The sequence below is a fragment of the Diadema setosum genome, chromosome 5, assembly GCF_964275005.1.
Source record: "Diadema setosum chromosome 5, eeDiaSeto1, whole genome shotgun sequence".
In the NCBI taxonomy this organism is placed as follows: Eukaryota; Metazoa; Echinodermata; class Echinoidea; order Diadematoida; family Diadematidae; genus Diadema; species Diadema setosum.
In genome coordinates this window covers 29,403,027-29,423,927 of record NC_092689.1, presented here as the reverse complement: position 1 = coordinate 29,423,927, position 20,901 = coordinate 29,403,027, and the positions used below count along the sequence as shown (strand labels likewise).

General features: G+C 37.3%; 1 protein-coding gene and 1 long non-coding RNA gene across 2 annotated transcripts; both read right to left on the bottom strand.

The window, feature by feature from the left end:
• Positions 1-222: 222 nt before the first annotated feature.
• Positions 223-16,938, bottom strand: LOC140228827 (long-chain-fatty-acid--CoA ligase 1-like). The gene is made up of 14 exons (XM_072309099.1): positions 16,910-16,938; positions 12,281-12,380; positions 11,036-11,244; positions 8,167-8,244; positions 7,442-7,576; positions 6,548-6,633; positions 5,753-5,807; positions 5,084-5,179; positions 4,421-4,582; positions 3,478-3,594; positions 2,668-2,811; positions 1,876-1,977; positions 736-807; positions 223-360 (listed from the first exon to the last, which is right to left on the bottom strand). Exons 2-14 carry the CDS (start codon positions 12,342-12,344, stop codon positions 223-225), a joined length of 1,458 nt encoding a protein of 485 aa, XP_072165200.1. The 5' UTR covers positions 12,345-12,380; positions 16,910-16,938.
• Positions 16,939-16,947: 9 nt separating this feature from the next.
• On the bottom strand, positions 16,948-20,427 carry LOC140228445 (uncharacterized). The gene is made up of 3 exons (XR_011901241.1): positions 20,313-20,427; positions 18,707-18,774; positions 16,948-17,011 (listed from the first exon to the last, which is right to left on the bottom strand). It is a non-coding gene; the product is annotated as an uncharacterized lncRNA (long non-coding RNA).
• Positions 20,428-20,901: the final 474 nt, after the last annotated feature.

Below are 20,901 nucleotides of genomic sequence, written 5' to 3'. Positions count from 1 at the left end.
CAGTCACCTGAGGAAAGATATAGCATACTGGCCCGTAAGGTTCAATATTCCCATGTACATTGCTATTTTGCCCACATTTACAACGATCAGTATACTGTTTTTACCTAATTTTGCCACCTTGTTTACGCTTAATTAAAATCTCTCATTTTTCCCCAAACCCTCACCAAACCTGACACGGTTGACTAGTTGTTCAAAGAAGGCAGGTAAGAACAGATCAGCCCCCTATTCGAGGAGGGCGTACACGCCGTCGATGTCGGCCTGGAAGTGTTCAGTGATGGCGTCACGTCGATTCTTCCCTGTCGGAGTCAACAAGCCGTCCTCGACGCTGAAGGGATGAGGCTGAAAGATGAACTCATTGACCTGCGCATGGTGAAATACCATTAAAATGGTCAGAGTCTTCGCAATTTTCCATAGGTAAATATTCATAGTACATGCACATTATCACCACGGCGCCATTAAAATAATGATTTTCGCAAAAAGTTAATTCCTCCTCACAAAAAAAAAAAAAAACAACAGAGAAATGTCTTTAACAAGCACTGACAAGAGGAGTAACGTTAAATCACATGCAAAGTTTGCTTGTTTCATATTTTGTTCTGTTTTGTTTGACTCTTTTTTTTTTTTCAAAATGCAATAATTAGGAAAGCTCTGTAAAGATAGATAGAAACAACTGAAACCGAGAATGCCATTTACAAAAAGGTGATTATGTAGCTTGATAAATGATAATGCCGTACTTGCCTTTTCAAAATCGCAGAGTTCCAATCTTTCATAGATTTGATTCAGGTCAGCCTTCACTTCATTCAAGAGAATCTGTGAGGATGTGAGATAAAACAACATTGCGGGAGCATTAACTTCATCTCTTCATCTACATTTTCGAAAATTGTCAAAAATACACATGCATGCATGAAAACCATCGCACGCAATTTATGTCTCGATGTCTATCTATAGTGCGTCTGAAACAGTACATGCTTGCCACGTACTAAGACAATGTTATCCCCAGGACAATTACCCCAGACCCTTCCCTTGACCCTGACCCTACTCCTAATCCTGACCATAATTCTACCCATATCCTAATCTTTAGTCGTACTTTATCACCGACCAGTATTAAGCCGGGGGCAATGGTTATTGTCGGGGGGGGGGGGGAGAGGGAAGGGGGGCATTGTCCTGATACGGGCAAGGTCATCTTACCACACTGCTTCTTTTATAGCTTTCGGCGATTATCTTCAGAAGATATGAAATGTCCAAAATGTTTTTATGGGACATAACAAATTCACACGTCTTTTTCACTAACAGACACAGGTAGCCGCTATAAATACGCATACACACACACACAAACACACACTCGCACACACACAATATACATTTATATGCCTCTACATTTACACTCAAAAAAGCTTACTCCCATGCACACAGCATTAATTTTTCGCTCTAAAATTATACAGTACGCTGTGTTGTCCTTCATTGTGACACACACCTCCCATCCGGTTGTGTGTGCTGAAATACAAAACGAATACAATATGTAATGTGTATAAAGATATACCAGTATATTACAGATACAGTGTATGTGTACTTTGGTATAGAGTGATCTGTGATCCAAGCAAAATAATTATGTGTGATGTTGCGCTTGGTGAATGAGCTCGTAGATCTGTGGGGTGTTTCATCAATTTAGTCAGCGCTGACAATTTCAGCAAAATCCTTGGTTTTGATTGGCTGAGATGCTCTGGTCACTGACTGTTACTATGGTTATTGTCAGAGACTGACAATTTGTCAGCGCTGACTAACTTGATGAAACACCCCCAGGAAAATCTGGTAGAATACAACACAGGGAATGCTATTCAGCAAAAGTTTGTTTCGTTTCATTTGCAGCCTTCAACCAACCTTGTCCTTGCACAATTCGGCGGGAGTTCCCGTGAGGTCGTTATTCTTGGCAAACGTTTCCAGTTCGTCTTCGTCTGCTACGAGGATTGCGATGGTCTCTTTCTGGTAAATAAAAGAAAGGTAAACAAAATAGGACTGATGACGTTTTGGTGAAATGAGGGGAAACATTCTTTATCACTACACTATTTATACACAATGATTTATTTTTTATTCGAATACGCCGGTTTACTTACGTGTATATTATTATACATTCACCTATATAATTCATGGCTAATTTATATCTTCTTCTTTTTTTTTCTTCCGCAGCCCTATAATTCAGACAATTATTATACAAGATTCACTCGTGCATTACACTTCATTTCTTGAAATTTAATCCAGTTGACATGCATTAGTTGTTGCTATGTCGTGCAATTCTTGGGTAAATTTTCTTCTCGTCAGAAACTACAGCCCTGTTACAATTTTAGGGTGTGCGTAAAACATCAATATGATACTAACAAAATAAAGCAAAATGGATGCCGGCTACTGTGATTAATATGACTTCCAATAAAAGATAATTCAAAATGCCTTTAACGATTACTCACATTACATTCCAAGAATGTACAGATATCTCTTACAAACAAACACTTTATAGAACTCTTTGTTTGTACATATTGATGTCTGTATGCATGTACGTCAGGACTTAAAAGTATCCTCTCTCTCTCTCTCTCTCTGTAATTATGCATAATTACAATGATAGCTGGAGGTCTGGAGGAGATAGTATGATGGGGTCGCGAAAGCTGCGAAATATTATACCTTTTGGTTATTTCCGTAGACGAAGGCTTGAGAAACAAAGCGGCTTTTTGTCATGATGCCTTCAAGCCTTTCAGGAGTGATACAGTGCCCCTCAGAAGTTCTGTACATGTGCTTCTGGCGCCCGATGATCCTAAGCGCCCCGTTCTGTAAGAAACAGGATTTTCACATACAACTATTTATATTCATTATGTCAAGACGAGTATGCGAGTTTACTTAATTGGACTTGATTCTAATTTGGCTTTCTGTTGTTGGTTTTCTTTCTGACACAACACATTAATCACAACACAACATTTTTTTCTCGTTTTTATAAAATGTATCACTGGGGTGAAATAACCATGTAGGAAACAAAATCTGCCCAAAGGTTGTTTTGGAATTTTTTCTCATTTCAAGATGCAATGGAATTAAGATTTGTTTCACAAAAGACCCAAGACCCCAAAATGCTGGGAGGATTTAGGTGCAAACAAAATAACACCAAGTAGAATGGAATTCGAGAAGACAAACGTAGCCTGAACATCAACTATGATACAGACACAACAAGTGGAACATAACGCGGTCAAAATGGGGAAGAAAGAAAGAAAAAAAAAAAACAAGTGCAGGAAAGAGAGATTATTGATAATAAGAATAGCCAAAAGACAGGGTATACTCTAAGCAGAAGGTATACTAAAACATTTCCCGCTCTAGGACTCGTATTATTTCGTACACACACAAAAGACGCTGGGTAACGGTGACAAATGCCCCCAAAACAAACAAAATATAATGATAACAATCATAATGATAGAGTAATAACAAAGTTGAGAAATCGTCACAAACCAGTAACCACTCGCCAATGTCTCCAGTATGAAGCCAGCCATCTGAATCCCACGAAGCAGCGGTCCACCGTGTCTCTTTAAAGTACCCAGATGAGACGGCAGGACCTTTCACACAGATCTGGAGGGAAATACGAAGAGGAGAAAATGAGCTCATGTGACCCACACTATAGATGGACATCATTCTATGTGTGCGTTTGTGGGCGTGTGTTCTTTTTTATGTATGCATGAATTTAAACAGACAATTAAAAAAAGTTCCGTTTTCGTTCGATTTGCACGTTCATGTGAGGCAATTTTAGGCCTTTAATTCCAGTCATGAAGTGAAAAATTGGAATTAAGTTTAAATGGAAGGATCCACTTTTTTTCTCATCAAGGCAGCGTGTTGGTTGTAGGGTGGTCATCATAAAACGTAGAATACATAAGTGCATCGGCATAGATGTACAGGATTTACAAACGGGTATCTCCTAAGCAGAAGCACAAACTCATCTTAGAAGCAAAGAGAAAGCTTGATTAAAGTGTCAATTTAATGTATTAAAGCTAAGTGTAAGACTTGAATAAAACGCAATGAGTTGACAGCAGCCAGGCAGACTCGGGTGACGTTCGTTATTCCGAAGGTTTCTGAATCCGAAAGTGAAATAAGGTTCGTAATTTCGGAGGTTCCTTATTCCGAAACACATCAATTCCCCATATCTAGGTTTTCGATAATCCGAAAGAGATAACAAAGATTCGTATTCCGAAGGTTACTTATACCGAAGGTTCCTTAATCAAAAAAAAAAAGAAAAGAAAAAAAAGAAAGAAATGAAATAAGGTCGTTATCCCGGAGGTACGTTAATCCGAAAACGAAAAAAAAAAAAAAAGAAGTGTGCACTAACGAGTCTTCAAACCTTCCGAATAAACATTCGGAATAACGAACCTTCGGAATAACGAACTGTAACCGCCAGCCTCACCTCGCCCTGGTCCTCCTCGGTCTGGTAGCCCATCTGCGGCACGTCGATAAGCTTTACGACGCAGCAAGGCATCACTGACCCCACGTGACCGCTCTCCGTCTCCCCCGCCACTGTTCCGCTTATCACGCCACCAACCTCCGTCATCTCGTAGACCTCACTCACCTGCATAGAAAACACATTATGAATATTTCATAGATTTTGATGCTCTTGCATGGTAATGATGATAATGGCAATGACGTATCGAATCTGTCATCTACAGAAATGCCAGTCAAGAGATAAACAAAAAATAGAATACAGAAAAATACAGAAGTACAAACAAAAGCATAAAAGGTATGGGTTCGTTGAAAGTTTGTGGTGATAAGATTATTGGTTCAAGGGCCAAACAGTCGTCTTGTTCAAGCTTTGAAAAAAGTGTATTAATTTTATATATTACATTTAGAAACAAGCAAACATACACACACACACACACACACACACACATAATCTTATACACACTCACAAATCAAACAAAGGCTGTTGCATTCTGCTCAAAGAACATGCAGATTAAAACTTTCGCGATGCCTTTTTCGAGTTTATGCAAACGTTAAAAGTCTCACAAAACTAGACGTTATAAAGGTGTTGAAGGAGGCTTATGTTGGAGTTGTGATATAATATGGAACATACCGGACATCCGCAGACCACTCGGAGAAAGAGCGAGATTTCGGGAGGGATAGGTCCTCCACCGGACAAGATCCACTTCAGCTTTCCCCCAACAAGATCCTAATGTGCGATTGAGATGGTAGATTATTGAAATCATTTTATCTATATGCATCATAGAATTAATAATTCTTCAGATAACTCTGTGGGATTTTTTTTTCCGTCACTCGTCCAAAACGTCAAATTTCTTCTAGATAGTAGTGTTTGTAACTATAGAACTTCATGCTTTCTCATCTCCAATGATGTTATGACATAATACATAATGTGCACCCTCATCAATACAATTCAAAAGGGTTTATTCAAACAATATTGTTAGAAGATATCGAAAAAAAAAAGCAATGTATACAAACGCATGTAGACTGCCTCTAAGGAGAATTTCTGGAAGCATGGTGCAAAAAAGTCAACTGTATCTACATTAGCAATTACAAGGGAAATACATTATGGATTGGCATATGCTATCCGCACTGATTAGAATCAATTATACAGATTCTACACGTCAACATATTAATGCACGAATAAACATGCATAGTATTTTTCACCTGTCTACATATGAAGAAGAGATGTTGAATAGTAATAGATACGTATGATTTCTAATCAGTGGAATAAATTTAATATAAGAACTATGTGAATCCGTACCTGGAATTTGTTGAAGACGAGTGTGTCACTCCATGTGTCTCTCCGGAGTACGTCACTGTAAGATATTCACAGAAATTTCATCTAGGCCAGGTTTTCAGCCTTTAAGAAAAGAGCTTATACGGTACAATATTACTTATATGACGCATCATAATACAACGCCATTATCGCCATTGTAGGACAATAGTCAAGAGAAACCGGGAAACGTTATTATCATAAACCAACTTTTCAGTAGATCATTTTATTTCCTTTTGAGTTTTTTCTTACCATCCTATTCTACACCCCATGTATCATTGGCCTTCTTTTTTGAGGGAGCATTGACCTATTATTTATTTTTAAAATGCTCACCGTCATTTTCATTTGACTCATGTTCACACTATGATGAAATTCCATAAACGATGCCAAAATGCCAACGAAAACGGTAGGCCTACTGTTCGTAAATCAATTTACGAGCATTGACTCTCCGGAAAAGACCCAGTGAATGAGCTAAAAAAGAAAATGAATGAACAACAAAAACCCTTCATGAATAGATACATTACTTAACAACAATTAATGCACAAAAGAAAAAAACGAAGACTGAATAAGATTAATTCAGCTTTTTCGCTGCAAAAAGCTGTACCAGTCGTACAACAATCCAGCATCGAGAACATTTTTTGCTAAAAAAAAAAAAAATCAAAGTATAAAACTTTCATGTAAGCAATAAACTTCTTCAGGGCAAGCTTGTATTTCTACTTGTTTGTCAATGTTTTAGTCATTGTGTGCAATGAGTCCACTAATCTGTTTTCTCTCCTTACTCACTTCTTGGCGTCTGTTTTCTTGTTGTCAAAGGCCCAATTGATCATCGCTCGCTGGAAATACGACGAGGCTCTCATCGTTCCTATGATCTGCAAATATTGATGAAATTTGGTTTAAAAAAAAACCCTGTATGTTTCTCTACAACCTTTTGCAACTCTCCTACAAATTTGGTACTAAATCTGACCCAAACTGTACTGATTCAACTAGGTCAAACATAAGTGTGAACCTAGACAGTTTGTACCGAGTATAGAAGAAAATGTTGAGCTTGATGGTGGAACTTCTCGGACCCTCTGGTTAAAATTCACATCGCACGACTAGTGCTTCTTGTATACTTGTAATTCCACATAATGACTACATGCCACTTTTTGTTTGTTGGCAATGCTTAAATGTCATTGATGATGAGTGAAGAAAAGTTCAATTAGAAATCAACTTGAAACATATCCGAGCATGAAATATCGTGCAAAGTTGCACAAGGTGAACGTCTTTCTAATTTAGTGTGATCACTACTGATAGAAAGCTCGAACTGATGTGCATGGTATTACTCGGAGTAAAAACAAAATGACAGGATGATACCAGAATGTAGATGCGTCTGTGATGATTATATCGTTCAAACAGAGAAAAATTGACACTATCGCTATAAGCTTGCATTTAAGGTCGATGTTAACGGTAGCCTTTAACATTTTACAAATTTTAACAAAGAATGCCAGAAATATAATGACGCATCAGTTTTCATATTGAAGACAATCAGAGCGTCCACAGTGTGGCACATTGTATTTCTATCATCATAATCATATAAAGTACTCATCCAGATAGAAGTCAGTGCATATCAGAATGGTTTGCGTAAACAACTAATGTTATACCTGACGATATGAAAGAATAGGACAATGTCACACAAACCTCGTCGTACAGCCGAATAACCGTCCTGTGGTCGCACGGAACGAAGTCGGGCTTTAGCTCTTGCATGTCAGCCAACAGATCGCTCGTGTTCCCACGGGAAAACCCAACGGAGCCTCCTCGCGTCATGACCAGGGTCTTCGCGAACGAGACAGAAGAGAAAATACAAGCTAAACGCGTGCACAGATGATTGTTTTCAACCAAAGAGGTTCTATATAGAACTTCTTTGTTTTCAACATTATAACAGTTTAAAAAAAAAAAGAAATTTGAACACAGTCATTATTACTGCAAATATCATCGCATTTTCATTATCCACATCATGCCAAGGCAGGCCCGCCATAATATTTTCAAACTTGAAAACCAAATGACTTCCTCTTATTAAATGGCAACAATCATGTGAAACTCTCCAAATTTTCCTCTAAGTTTCTTTCCATTCCATTGTAGATGAAGATTTTCTTCTCAATTTTCAATATTGCAATATTTCAACTATATTATATCCAAAATTGCCATCCTTCAATTTTCCGATCGTACAGCTATATCTTCCAATCTTTCAACATTCAACATTATTTTGTTGTCTTTCTTTCAATATTCCAGTGTTTCCCACCTTCCAATCCTCCTATATCTTTGAATATTTCAGTCTTCCAATTTTCCAGTTGTATAGTCTTTAGTTATTCCAATTTTGCCAATCTTTCAAGCTTCCAATATCCCTGTCTTCCATGCAGTCTTACCTGTACGGTGTGCTCATATCGCTGCGCCAGTGGAAGAAAGGATATGCTAACACATCCAGACGGGAAGGCATAAATTGTCTGAAATTTACAAGAATGCACAAGAGAGGAATTAAACATCATCAAACTATTTGAAAATTCTAAATTTGGTGCACCTGCGAGAATGTCATCTCTAGATTTTCGCGAAATTGGGAAACCAAGCAGATATGTTACAAATACTTATATACCAAACGTTTTGCGCATGCATTGTCACTTTGTGCCACTTTATTGCTTGGGATCATTGTTTCCAAAGTTATTAATTTTATATTTTCAAGTGATATAATGATTTACAGTAGTAAACAAGAGTCATTCATTTTCCTTGCTCTTGTCAAATACACTTGAGTGCTTGGCATCTAGTTTGAGTACAAAAATTGCTGTCATGTTATAACAGGCAAGCCCTGGGTCAGCCTTCTTGTTTTCAGACAAACTGAAAAAGAAAAGAAAACGGGGTATTCAAGTGAATAATCCCTGTTTGTAGGAATATAGTATGATAATGTGGGATGTTCGTGAAGAAGTGTTCCTAAATGAAATCACATTTTTGGTGGCCTATAGCTTGCCATTGTTATTCTTCATTCATCCGCAATACGGACACCATCCTTGCTCCTATTATAATGGTGGTAGTTGTGCACAAGATTTTTCCATTTCTTGTAAGGCCTCGTTTGTGTCGGCGTCAATTCTTCATTATCCACACTCGGACTGACAACCCTTAAGCTATCCTGCTGCCCAAGGCACAGACATCTATGTAATGATTCTCGAGTCCTTGAACTGCTTTCCTGTGATACAATTCGTTTCTGACAAAAAGCGCCGCTATTGCCAATACATACAGAAGCAAGGTGATCCGTGAATTATTTCTTTCTCCCCGTTTCCTTCCATCATTTGTTAAACCATGTTCGCGTAAACGCAGGCTTGTGCTTTTTATCATAAGGAAGGCCAGCGAACTCCGATGATCTATTTTCACTCTTTTTTTTTTCGCTTTATCGCTTTTACATCAATTTAATAATCAGATAGACTGTACTTTACTTTTACTTTACGTCATAACTCGTTAGTCTTTTCGTGTTTACAGAATTATTTTTCTCGGAATTTTTGGTTATTATAAAGAGTCTTTAGTCAAAAATAGCGACGGCAAGCATGAGTGGTAAATGGTATTGTTATCGGCCGCCAGACACGCCGATTGATAAGTAATTAAGCACTGTAGATTACTAGTATCGGATTAAGTTCTCTATGTGTAATCGCATCTGTTTTCATGTCTAGATTTAGACATTGAGTGTGATGAAATCAGGCCAGTTTGTATTCCCTATAAATGTGACTGGAGTTCCTAGCCTATAGCTGATGGACAACACAGCCACTTTGAATTGAAAAGACGAGTCTCACCCATAGACACGCCAGCATAGCTCCACTATTTGACATAATGTTCCGGTGCGTGATATTTACGCCTTTGGGCATACCTGTAGCGAGAGAAAATTGCTATCATCAATCTGTTCTGCGACGCCACTGGGAAAATTGATTATGGCGTTAATGAAGAATCATGATTAAACCTATTATAGAATTTGATAAGGAGAACGGCGTTATGAAGAAACAGCATAGTAAACAACATATACGATAAATAGCAAGTTAGAATAGAAAGCTTTATGATAATAACACCACGTGATGATTACGATCATAACAATATTAATGATGTAATGCGCACTTTGCGACACAGATTGCAAAGCGGTAAAAATTAAACAATTGACAGAGAAAAAGGAAATTTTACGGAGCAGCCATACGCTCAATAAAACTTACATGAGAATACGACAAAGAAAAAAACACCCCAAAGAATAGGTTTGGCATACTGTTAGTATATATGGTGGAAGATAGATACCTGTTGTACCGCTGGTGTAATTAATCATCGCAAGGTCCTCCGGCTTACACGGCTATCAGACACCAGATAAAACAAACAACGCATACATTAATTAATTAAAATATATTTCCTTATAATGTTAAAATCAAACTAATCTTGGATTATGTTTTTTTAGGTGAGTATCACCATGATCATATTGAATATTCATTACTATGTGGGTTTTTTCTTCAGTCTCGTATTTGAAATAACTATATATAAAGCTTTAAAATTCACGTCAACCTCGTTTTGGTTGTCTGAGCGATGGACTTCAAAAACACCATTATCTGAAATGAAATAATGAAACATAGTTCCAAAGTGTAAAATTGGGTCAAAGATAAATAATATGCGCTTCTACAGTTTGCTTGGTAGTTTTCATCATCAGTGACGATAGATATTTTAACTGCCTGTATAAGCAGTGCTAGATATCAATCATTAGGTTTTATGCAGACACTAAATTATTGGATGTTGAATATTGGAGATCTCCATTCGTTAAGTACTATACAATTTCCCTATAGATACAATATCAACCGGAGCCAGCCATCGATGCGCGGCATATTCTGACAAGAATATCAGCAGCAGCTACGTTGTCGTTCTCAATTGGTGCAACGGCTTACGTCGTAATCATTATTCTCTTCACTGACATTAACTTTGCTGACATTCCAAAGTTGTCTTTGTTGTTGATTTCATGAACATTTATACGCTTTGCTGATGGCTTATCATAATTTTATTCTGCTTTCATCCGTCGTTTGCTGACCTACCTTTAAGGTTATCTCTCTAATACAGTCTCTTTCATACACAATGATTCAGGTTATCTAGTATGTCGTGAATTTTTGCTTCGGTTTGATTTGTTTATTTCTATCGGTTTTACATGGGATGGATATTCCTCTCTCCACAAGAATACAAGGACCTGATGTTCGTCATGTTCGGGATGTTTTGTAGTGAAGTGCCTCAACTCACGGTTGGTTCTCTGGAGTTTGCAAGTCCAATGGCGAGCAGTTCATCGAACCCCAGCAGGGTGATTCCGCTGTCTCGTGCCCGGTCTCTGAGCTCCTCGGAACCAGCGGTTTCCATGACAACGACGTACTTTAGCGTCATGAGGTACTGACAGAACTCCAGTAGTTCCTTGACTTTCGATAGAGTGTCAACCACAATGAGCTCCATGTCGGCTGTCGAAGAGAAGTAGATTATTTTGCAACTGATTCAATTACAAGTAAGAATACAGCTCTTTGCAAGTGACAAACAAACCATTATCAAAAGTACTTGTAATCTCAAAAGGCAAAACACGAAAAAATGTATATAGATTTGTTTTAATTAAAGAAGCTTCGAAGTCATAATTACTATGGTATCAGATAAAGACCATGTTGTCATTGTTGTATCCTCAGTCAGTCATATTGCTAGAATTAGAATACACACACAAAAAAAGGACATCATGTCCATAATATCACGATTTGTACCCACACAGTAGTTGCCGGTACACAGAATTTCTTGTTTAGCTCTTTCTAACAGGAAACTTTATGAAGATTCAAAATAGGAAATGAAAGAAATATTATTGTAAAGGAATTCCGCGAAAGGAGCTGTTGTAGCTCATTGTGCGTGACAAAGAACTATCAATGAAGAGGTCCCAGGTTGTAATCTGGTTCATCCCCTAGGCAATCTCTGGAGATGGCATTATAAAGGCGACACATTGGTCCCGTTGTTGTTCGCTTACAAAATAGTTATTGCTTTCGCAGCATCCACAAAAAAAGACGTATCTGAATTCCATTCATTTCAACATAAATAACATATTTAGGTGACACAAGAACGACAACTTTGCATTAGTGTTACAGTCTATTTCATTAACTAGGAGATGAAGGGTTAAAAGGTCGTTTATAATACAACGAATTGAAATTGAAGTCTATATAGTCGTACATTGTGTCCTCTTTGCCATTAAGTGGGTTGTAAATCATTTTCTTTTGAAATCACTGCTCGTTCTGCCGTACACCCTTTGAGGTTAGAACTCTTGCTTGAGCAATTTCAACACATCTATAGTGACTTGTTCGTGCGTTATATTCTTATTACGCTTCAAAATGAAGAAAAAATCTCATAAAAATCTCCCGCAGGGATGTGAAGTTTTATATTACACCAGTGTTTATATAAAAGGCAATGACTATAAAATCTATGTATCACTAGTCAGTTGGAAGTCTTATGTTGAAGTTTACTCACTTTGATTGATGATATACTGCCATTCTTCTCTACTGAGATTGCTGTACAGAGGAACAGTTACCATGGAGAAAGTGACGCAACCAAGGTCGGTGATCACCCACTGCGAGAGAATACTTCCGGGTCAGTCAAACTTTTCAAAATGCGTTCACGAGAGTGAACGTACCGTGTACAACATTGATAGATAGATAGATAGATGGACAGACAGATAGATACATATAGATAAAGATAGATAGATAAATAGATAGAGATAGATGGATAGATAGATAGATAGATAGACAGACAGATAGATAGATACACACACACACATACATACATACATACATACATATTATACAGATAGTCTAGTATTCATGTGACTAGGCAGTTCACAAGGATTTGAGATAAATCTGTCTGTTATTGATTCAGCGATAATTTCCACTGCTAAACTCTTATTCAACTTTACTTGGCCAAAACTGCAGATCGTTGAAGCTGAACTCGACTTGAATTCATCGTTTCAGTTGAATCGGCATAATAGCTATCCCCACATTGCTTTATCAAGCGATACAATGCAAACGATTTGAAACAAAAAGGGACAAATACCTCGACTTTGCTAAACCATTGTCTATAGTACACACATTGCTTCGACTTTTTGGCAGAGAAGACAAAATATGTGAGTGTGAGCCTCACATTTACCTTCATAGATTCCCACAAAAGTACAGTACCAAAGTAAATTTAAATTTTCATGCATCATGGAAGTGTCTTCTGGATGGTCACAACATCAACTGTTTATTGTTGTTTAAATTCTGTAGTATTGTTCTCATAATGTAATTTGCAAACATCTATCATCAATGCAGCCTTTGGCTGGTCTTTCTTCACGTTTGATGCTGTGTTTCTTTCACTGTTCCTTGTGATGGATAAAACCATTGATGTGCCCTAGTTATGTAACATCACGAACTCATGTAGTCCGAAACATTGATTAAAGTGATGTTGGAAAAGGGCAGTCTCACAGTTATTTTCTTTCACCACAGACACCCTGACAGAGGTGCTGTATGAGGTTGATCAGAGACGTACGGTATAAGCTAAAACAATGGCGTGCTTTCAAGGATAAACCCAAAAACTCGGTGTCATCGAGCACGACAGAGCCAAGTATAGCGTAAGTATTAACCCCCATACACACACACACACACACACACACACACACACACACACACACACAGACCACCACCACCACCATACCACCACTACGAACACAAAGAAGTTTAAAAAATATATAGAAAAAAAAACCACTTATTTAGTAACGATTTTTCAGAATAAAGTGATGCCGTTGACTTGCAATTTGTCCTGAAAGACGTCTCTTTTGAAATGAAAGGATCTGCCATGGGGCAGATTTGGCTCAACATGTAAAGACTCTTTGAACATTAGCTGTTTATGTATTTGGAATAGAAATTAAAGCAATGAGAGCTATATAGACCTATAGTCACCCTGTCAAAATTAATGTTGATTGTATCCCACAGTTTTTCCTGTTCTGCAAGACTGTAGAAAAATATCAGATTTCATAATACATGTATAAATGTCATACAATATTACAATCATAACATACACAATCATATAAAAGAAAGTGCCACTTGGTCAGTGGCAATACTACTTCAATGTCTATGCATTCCTATGTTATTTTCTTATGAATAACGCCAACAGTGGCTAAGTCAAAGTAGCCTATCATAATATGCTTTCACGCACAATATTGTTAACTGACGTGGAATCGACGTTTGAATCCGCGACAACACCAAAATAAATTTTATAGTTTATCACGCTCTGGCTTTCAAAGGATTTAAGCCCGAACAGTCACGAATTGACACGGTGTAAATAAGGAGAAAAGCCTCAAAGAACTGAAACGTTGGGGATAATGCAACCATGTATATTGTATGAAAATATATACTGTGCGGATGAATAATTTGGCCGCCACTGAGATCCTTCGGGGCATTTTTACACATTTTGGATTATTCTTGACAAGGTTGCAAGCCAGATATACATGTTACCTTGTCAATTTTACTTCAGGTAATTGTTACATGCGTGTTTAATTCAACTGTATTTGGGATTACCTGAGTTCACAGAAAAGGTGCTTATGAAGGAAATTGTTCGTAAGAGTTTGTTTATAAATAACTTTGTTGTAGCACTCTATTGATCGCTTTCTACTTTCAGTTGTTTATCCGCAGCTTCTTCACAATGATAAAAGTTTGTATATTTTGACCTTGTTAACAAGGGTCCTTTCTCAATATTGAGCTCTTATAGTGTATAAAGATTTCAGTGTGTCCGACGCACAACCATTATATACTATGATGGCTTTGTCTTTTCAAATCTGATTTGTGTGCTGAAGTAAATAACATGGGGTGACATACTTTTGGAGCAGTGGCGTATCTAGGGGGGGGGGGGCAAGGGGGGCACGTACCCCGGGCGCCACTCCTTGGGGGCGCAAAAAAACGAAAAAAAAAACGAAGAAGAAGAAGAAAAAAAAAGGAAAAAAAAAACGAAGAAGAAGAAGAAGAAAAAAAGAAAAGGAGAAGAAGAAGAAGGAAAAAAAAAAAAAAACTCGCCCGGAAGGGGGGAGGGAGAATGGTGGGGGGGGGGGGCAGAAAACCAAATCAAACAAGATAAAAACAAAACATGATGATGACGCGGACAAAATGACAATGTTTATTGTGTTCACACAAAAATTCCATGGTCTGTGATCTGAAATACAAAAATTTTCGGCTCGCTCGCTGTGCTCACTCGCCAATATGTATATAAAAAAGAAGATAAGAACAAAACGTGATGATGACAAAATGACAGTGTCATTGTGTTCACACATGTCTTTTTATATTTAGCAGGCAAAATGTTTCACGGAGCAGCGGCTGCAATTTCTTTCGTTCTGAAGCGATCGCCAATTGGATCAAAAGAAGGTGCCAACGGTATCGAACATACGGGGGGGGGGCGCAAAAAAACCCGAATCAAACAAGATAACAACAAAACGTAATGATGACGCGGAAATATACAAATTTCGGCTCACTCGCTCGTACTAATTTAGAGTATTTTTTCAAGTCCTCAGTTTGTTGGTATAAATCGTTATCTATAAGGCCGTCACTATATCTTGATTAGAATTGTAAGATTTAATAAGCAAAAAATGACAAGAGTTTCATGATTTGTAAGCTGAAATACAAAAATTTTCGGCTCACTCGCTGCGCTCGCTCGCCAAAATTTGTATAAAAAAAAGAAGAAGATAAGAACAAAACGTTACGATGACGCGGACAAAATGATAATGTCTATTGTGTTCTCTCATGTCATTTTATATTTAGCAGGAAAAATTAATGTTACACGGAGCAGCGACTGCATGCAATTTCATTCGTTCTGAAGCGATCGCCGATTGGATCAAAAGAGGACGCCAACGGTTTCGAACATACGGGGGAGGGGGCGCAAAAAAAAAATCAAAGAAGATAATAAAAAAACGTAATGATGACGCAGGAATATACAAATTTCGGCTCACTCGCTCGTACTAATTTAGAGTATTTTTTCAAGTCCTCAGTTTGTTGGTGTAAATCGTTATCTATAAGGTCGTCGCTATAATTGTGATATTTCATAAGCAAAAAATGACAAGAATTCCATGTTTTGTAAGCTGAAATACAAAAATTTTCGGCTCGCTCGCTGCGCTCGCTCGCCAAAATTTATATAAAAAAGATAAGAACAATACATGATGATGACGAGGACATATACACATTTCAGCTCACTCGCACGCATAAATTTAGAGTATTTTTCTAATGTCCTCAGTTTTTTGGTATAAATCGTTATTTATAAGGCCGTCACTATATCTTGATTAGATTTGTAAGATTTGGTAAGCAAAAAATGACAAGAATTCCATGTTTTGTAAGCTGAAATACAAAAATTTTCGGCTCGCTCGCTGCGCTCGCTCGCCAAAATCTATCAAAATTCATTACATCTAAATCACCCTCAAAAGATTCCTTTTAAGTGCTTGAAAAAGCATCATGTGGACTTTGTTTAAAGTCCCTACTGGGATGGTGTTGGGGTTAAACACTTTTTCAGAAATTAGGGGCGCAATTTTCGTGCTTGCCCCGGGCGCCATTTTCCCTAGATACGCCACTGATTTGGAGGCTACACGGAAGCCTACAGTAGTGAGGAATATCATAACAGCAAAGAATTTGTTTTTCTAATTCTGTTTTATCTCTGGGAATAAATGACAATAATTCTTGTGGAAATACTGAGCCTACAAGGAGAGGCTATAATAATGCACAAGGAAAACATTAAGATGAAAAAGAAAATGTGTCTTTCCAATGCTCTGTAATGTGTGGGAATAATATAATGATTATGTTGAAATTTTTTGAGCTCATAAGTAAACCTGGTAATGAGGAAAATCATTAGAAAAAAAAAAAATGAAAGAGAAGAATTTTTAATTCCAATAAAGTATCTCTTTGAAATTTTTGAAGGAACTATTATAACATGTGATAAGCATAAATACTTGAGGTTACAATCAAGTTCAAGTTGTTCAATTTGTTGTTTGTTGTTTGATTGTCTTTCCAACTCTCTTGATGACTATTGTGTAGGCATAATGATCATTATGGGGGAAATATGCTGTAGTAATGAGGAAAACCTTAAAGGTCTTACCTCAGGGCGATTGTCACTGAAGATGCCGATCTTGGTTTGGCTTGAAGGGGCAAACCCCTTCTCGATGAGAGCTGAACCAAACTGCTGTGCCCTCATGCGGACCTGTAGTTGCAATGTTGGGCGGTATAAATAGTCATGACCGTGAATTACACTTATTGTTGTGTTATAACTAGGCCTATTTCAAATTATTCCTGTTGTAGTTCTCTGTTTTACCTTTCTTGCACATTCACATCAATATCATAACACTGCACGAATAAAACTGACGACGATGATGATGACGACGATGATATTGATGACAGTATATAGACTATACTGCTACTATAAAACGGCAACTATACGGATAATAGTAATAATAACGATGGTAATAATGGTAATGATAATGATAATAACAAAACGATAAAAATAATTAAAACGATTATATTGATGATTATCAATGCTAACAACAATAATAATGGCAATAATGATAATGATGATAATAGTAACTTTAGAACATGGCAGACAGTGTATGTAAAATGTGTATCCGTACATTGCAATTAAACCGTGATATCTATGCAGATACTAGGATCTCCTTTGTTGGTCTAATTTGCCGAACATTTTTCATCTAAAAGTCACAGAAACAACAATCGCAGTGCATGAGGAATAGGCTCCGTCATTTAATTCTAGGTCATAATGCAATTTATCTTAACTTACGACCTACGAAAGATAATTCATCAATAGAGATAGGTCGTTGCATTTCAAACAAAGTATTTTAACCTGAACAGCTACAAGCAAAGCGTCATTTAGGAACATAGTTATCGTTAACTATCTTTTAACGTGATGCTGTGGTATAGAAAATGCTTAGCCCGGGTTACGGCTGGATTAAGAGTCTTAACATTGGAAATTTTAGAACCTTCCTACATAACCTTGACATATCTTAAGATAACTGGTTTATTTTGAACTCATGGATTAAAATGGGACACAAACTGCATTCTTTGTCACGATCCGTCGAAAACTCATTGAAAAGGAGACAGGCACTGGTGTTCGTGAAATGCTACCCACTCTTAAACTGCTTAACTCTTTTGTTTGCGACATGAGTTGATCTATCCAGAATATATCTTGCATTTAATAGACACAAATACAAAGACAAACAACAAAGCAAACAGTAATGTAACACCATTCATTTTTATGCTTCAATCGGTAGAATTCATGGCCACTTATTTTTTTTTTCAAACAGAGCTTAAAGGTACTAGCCCACATTTGCAAACCCACGAAAATCAAAACTGCATAAAACAGGTCCAATATGACTTCAAGTACATGTTATAACAGTAACATACCTCACCTGTCGCTCTTTGTCTATACCATTCGATAAAAGAGAGAAAATCATCGTTTTAAAATCAATTTTCAAACCGGGTCAACCCGACCCAAAATCGAATTACGAGCGCGGGCTATAGCTACGTACATTGTACATGTAACACGTACGTGGACCGGAGCTAGCGAGCGTTATACGCATGCATACGGATTACGGTGCATTTTCATTCATTTTTATGAAAGTAATGGACTAATTGGAACGAAATTTTGCACAGGTGTTACTGCAATCATACCCAAACTCCATGCTAACTATGAGACCAATTGCTGCAGGTTTACAAAAATTTAATGTGGGCTAATACCTTTAAGTTGATACAACACAAAGATACAAATGTCATCAAAATATTATGGTAACATGGACGTGTATGTGCGTGTATGTGTGCATGTGTGTATGTAAGTGTGTGTGTGTGTGTATGTGTGTGAGAGTGTGTTTTCAAACGTCAATGTCCGTACCTCGAGATATGACATCCATTCGTAATGCTTCTCCCCACGTGGTCTCCAACCCAAGCAAGGTCCATTGTCTGCATACATTATGAGAAAAATCAATTTGTGACATGTTGTACGTTATTTATCTTTCTGCGGTTTTCCGGAGGTTTTTTTTTTTTTTACCATTTTCACGTAACTTCAGAAAAAATGAAAGTGAGCTCTCTATTGCTTATTGTGAAAAGATTTTTTTTTTTTTTTTACATAATATACAACTTGTACAGTGTAACTGCTTAAGATGATAAAATTATTGTTCTTCTATAGATATGAACATAAAATACACAAAATTGGGATCAAATAAGGATTAGATAAGGGGGAATTACAGTTATGATACCACATTGCTGGCCGAATAAAAGAACTATAATTGCGTTTAGGGGCCAAGCAAAATATACAAAATAAAGGGAAGGAAAACAGTGCAAGGAATCCTAAAGACACAGACGGGGACTGAGGAAGAAAATGAAAGTGTTCTGTCTATTTCTGACAGACTTGACGGAAGGGCATAAATGGTGAAAGGTTATAGTCCCGGAACTATTGATATCAACGCTATCATGTGCTCATTATTATTTTGAATTCTTTATACTCCCTGTATTGATAATCAATTTTTACGAGATGTCTGAAACAATGAAACATGTTTTCATTTAAAAGTCAGAAGCACACAAAGCAAAATCAGAAAAAAAATCACATTCTTAAAGTGGGATCTCCAACAGAAGCAATCTTGTGAGAGGGGGACCCTATATAATAAAGTGTGCATTAGTACACTATCTGACGATTATGACAACGCGAACTTTCGAAGTTAAAAGAAAAAAAGTTCAGGAGATCAAAGAGAGATTAAAGTAAACAAATGAGAAAGAAGATATTGGACAGACTAGAGGTGAGTGAGACGACAGTACAGTGTATATGAAAATAGAAAGAATCTAATCAGGAGCATGCATTATTGTTCTTTACCAGCGTATACGATGGAAAATACTATGAGATTGTTATGCCACTGTCTATACTTCACTGCATAAAGTTATATCAATTAGATGTAATATAATCGTCCCACAATTCGAAGCATTAAATTTTGACGTGAAGTTAGTCCTCGATTGCAAGTCCTTCTAATACCCTTTCAACTTTTGTCTTGGTGTCAGAAGCGAAAACAACACCTGCAAATATTTTCGCCCTTTCTTTGGAGACTATAGAAATAGAGTATACATTGAATATTTCAACCATTTTATTAAGGGTCAAGATATAACGTCTAGACAAAAGTTTGCAATTTTGTGAAAAGTGGTTGGAATGAAGATTATAGTGCTTGGATAGAATTTCCCTTTCTTTTATATGCTGTTTGGAGATTTACACATTCCTCTGCCAGAATAAAACAATGACGGAGAACTTTATGTTTGATACACTGAACAGCGGAAGGCTTGAATGAGCAAACCAGAGACTGCCTCTCTGTCTGTGCATTCTGGACGAACTCGTTGTTCTGTGCAATTTGTGGAGCATTGTAAGCGTAGATTCGTAGTATAACTTCATGCATTACACTGTAATCCAAAGGAAATCACATATAATCATTGAATGAGGGCTGCTTCCAAGTTCTTACTGGAAACTTGCTCTCCCCTTAGAAATCCTTCGTATGTTGTGGACGCATCGTCGTAAAATTTGTCCAGGCAGAACTCCTTTTTCACGAAGTTGGATATCGGCGACACGTGAATTCGTTCGGGCCCCTATGGGAGAGTACACGATTTATACATTCGTCACATTAAACTATGTGTAAAGGGGCCGGAACTAGGGACAAATATCTGACAATCTCGAAACAACTTATAACTCCATTGTTACATTGTTAGAACTGAAGTAGGCCCTACCAATTGTAAGTTATTTGCAACAGCCACTGCAGCTTTTACTGTTACTTCTACTTTCTTCCGCCACCGCTAAATGAATCCCACAAGAATTGGAACAATCATCCCCCAGCACTCCCACTGATTCCCACTGATAAGTTACTAGCCATCAGACGTTACAAACTATTCTCTAAATTTCTTCCGTAATTATTACTCCAACTATAACCAGCGCTTGGCTACTAACGGGTATTAAACTCTGATATCTGCTGTCAGCACTTCAGTTGAAGTTGAAGTTTATAATCTTAACAGTTTATAATCACATCCCTACATTAAATAATACATAACAAAAAGACA

Bases quoted from the DNA above. Each gene is read 5' to 3' on its own strand.
- LOC140228827 (XM_072309099.1), bottom strand. From the start codon at position 12,344: ATGGTAACTGTTCCTCTGTACAGCAATCTCAGTAGAGAAGAATGGCAG. The intron at 8,245-11,035 runs GTGAGTTGAGGC...TGTAAATTTCAG, and splicing joins CAAACTCCAGAGAACCAACC to ACAATTTATGCCTTCCCGTC. The intron at 5,808-6,547 runs GTGAGTAAGGAG...AATATCTTACAG, and splicing joins AAGAAAACAGACGCCAAGAA to TGACGTACTCCGGAGAGACA.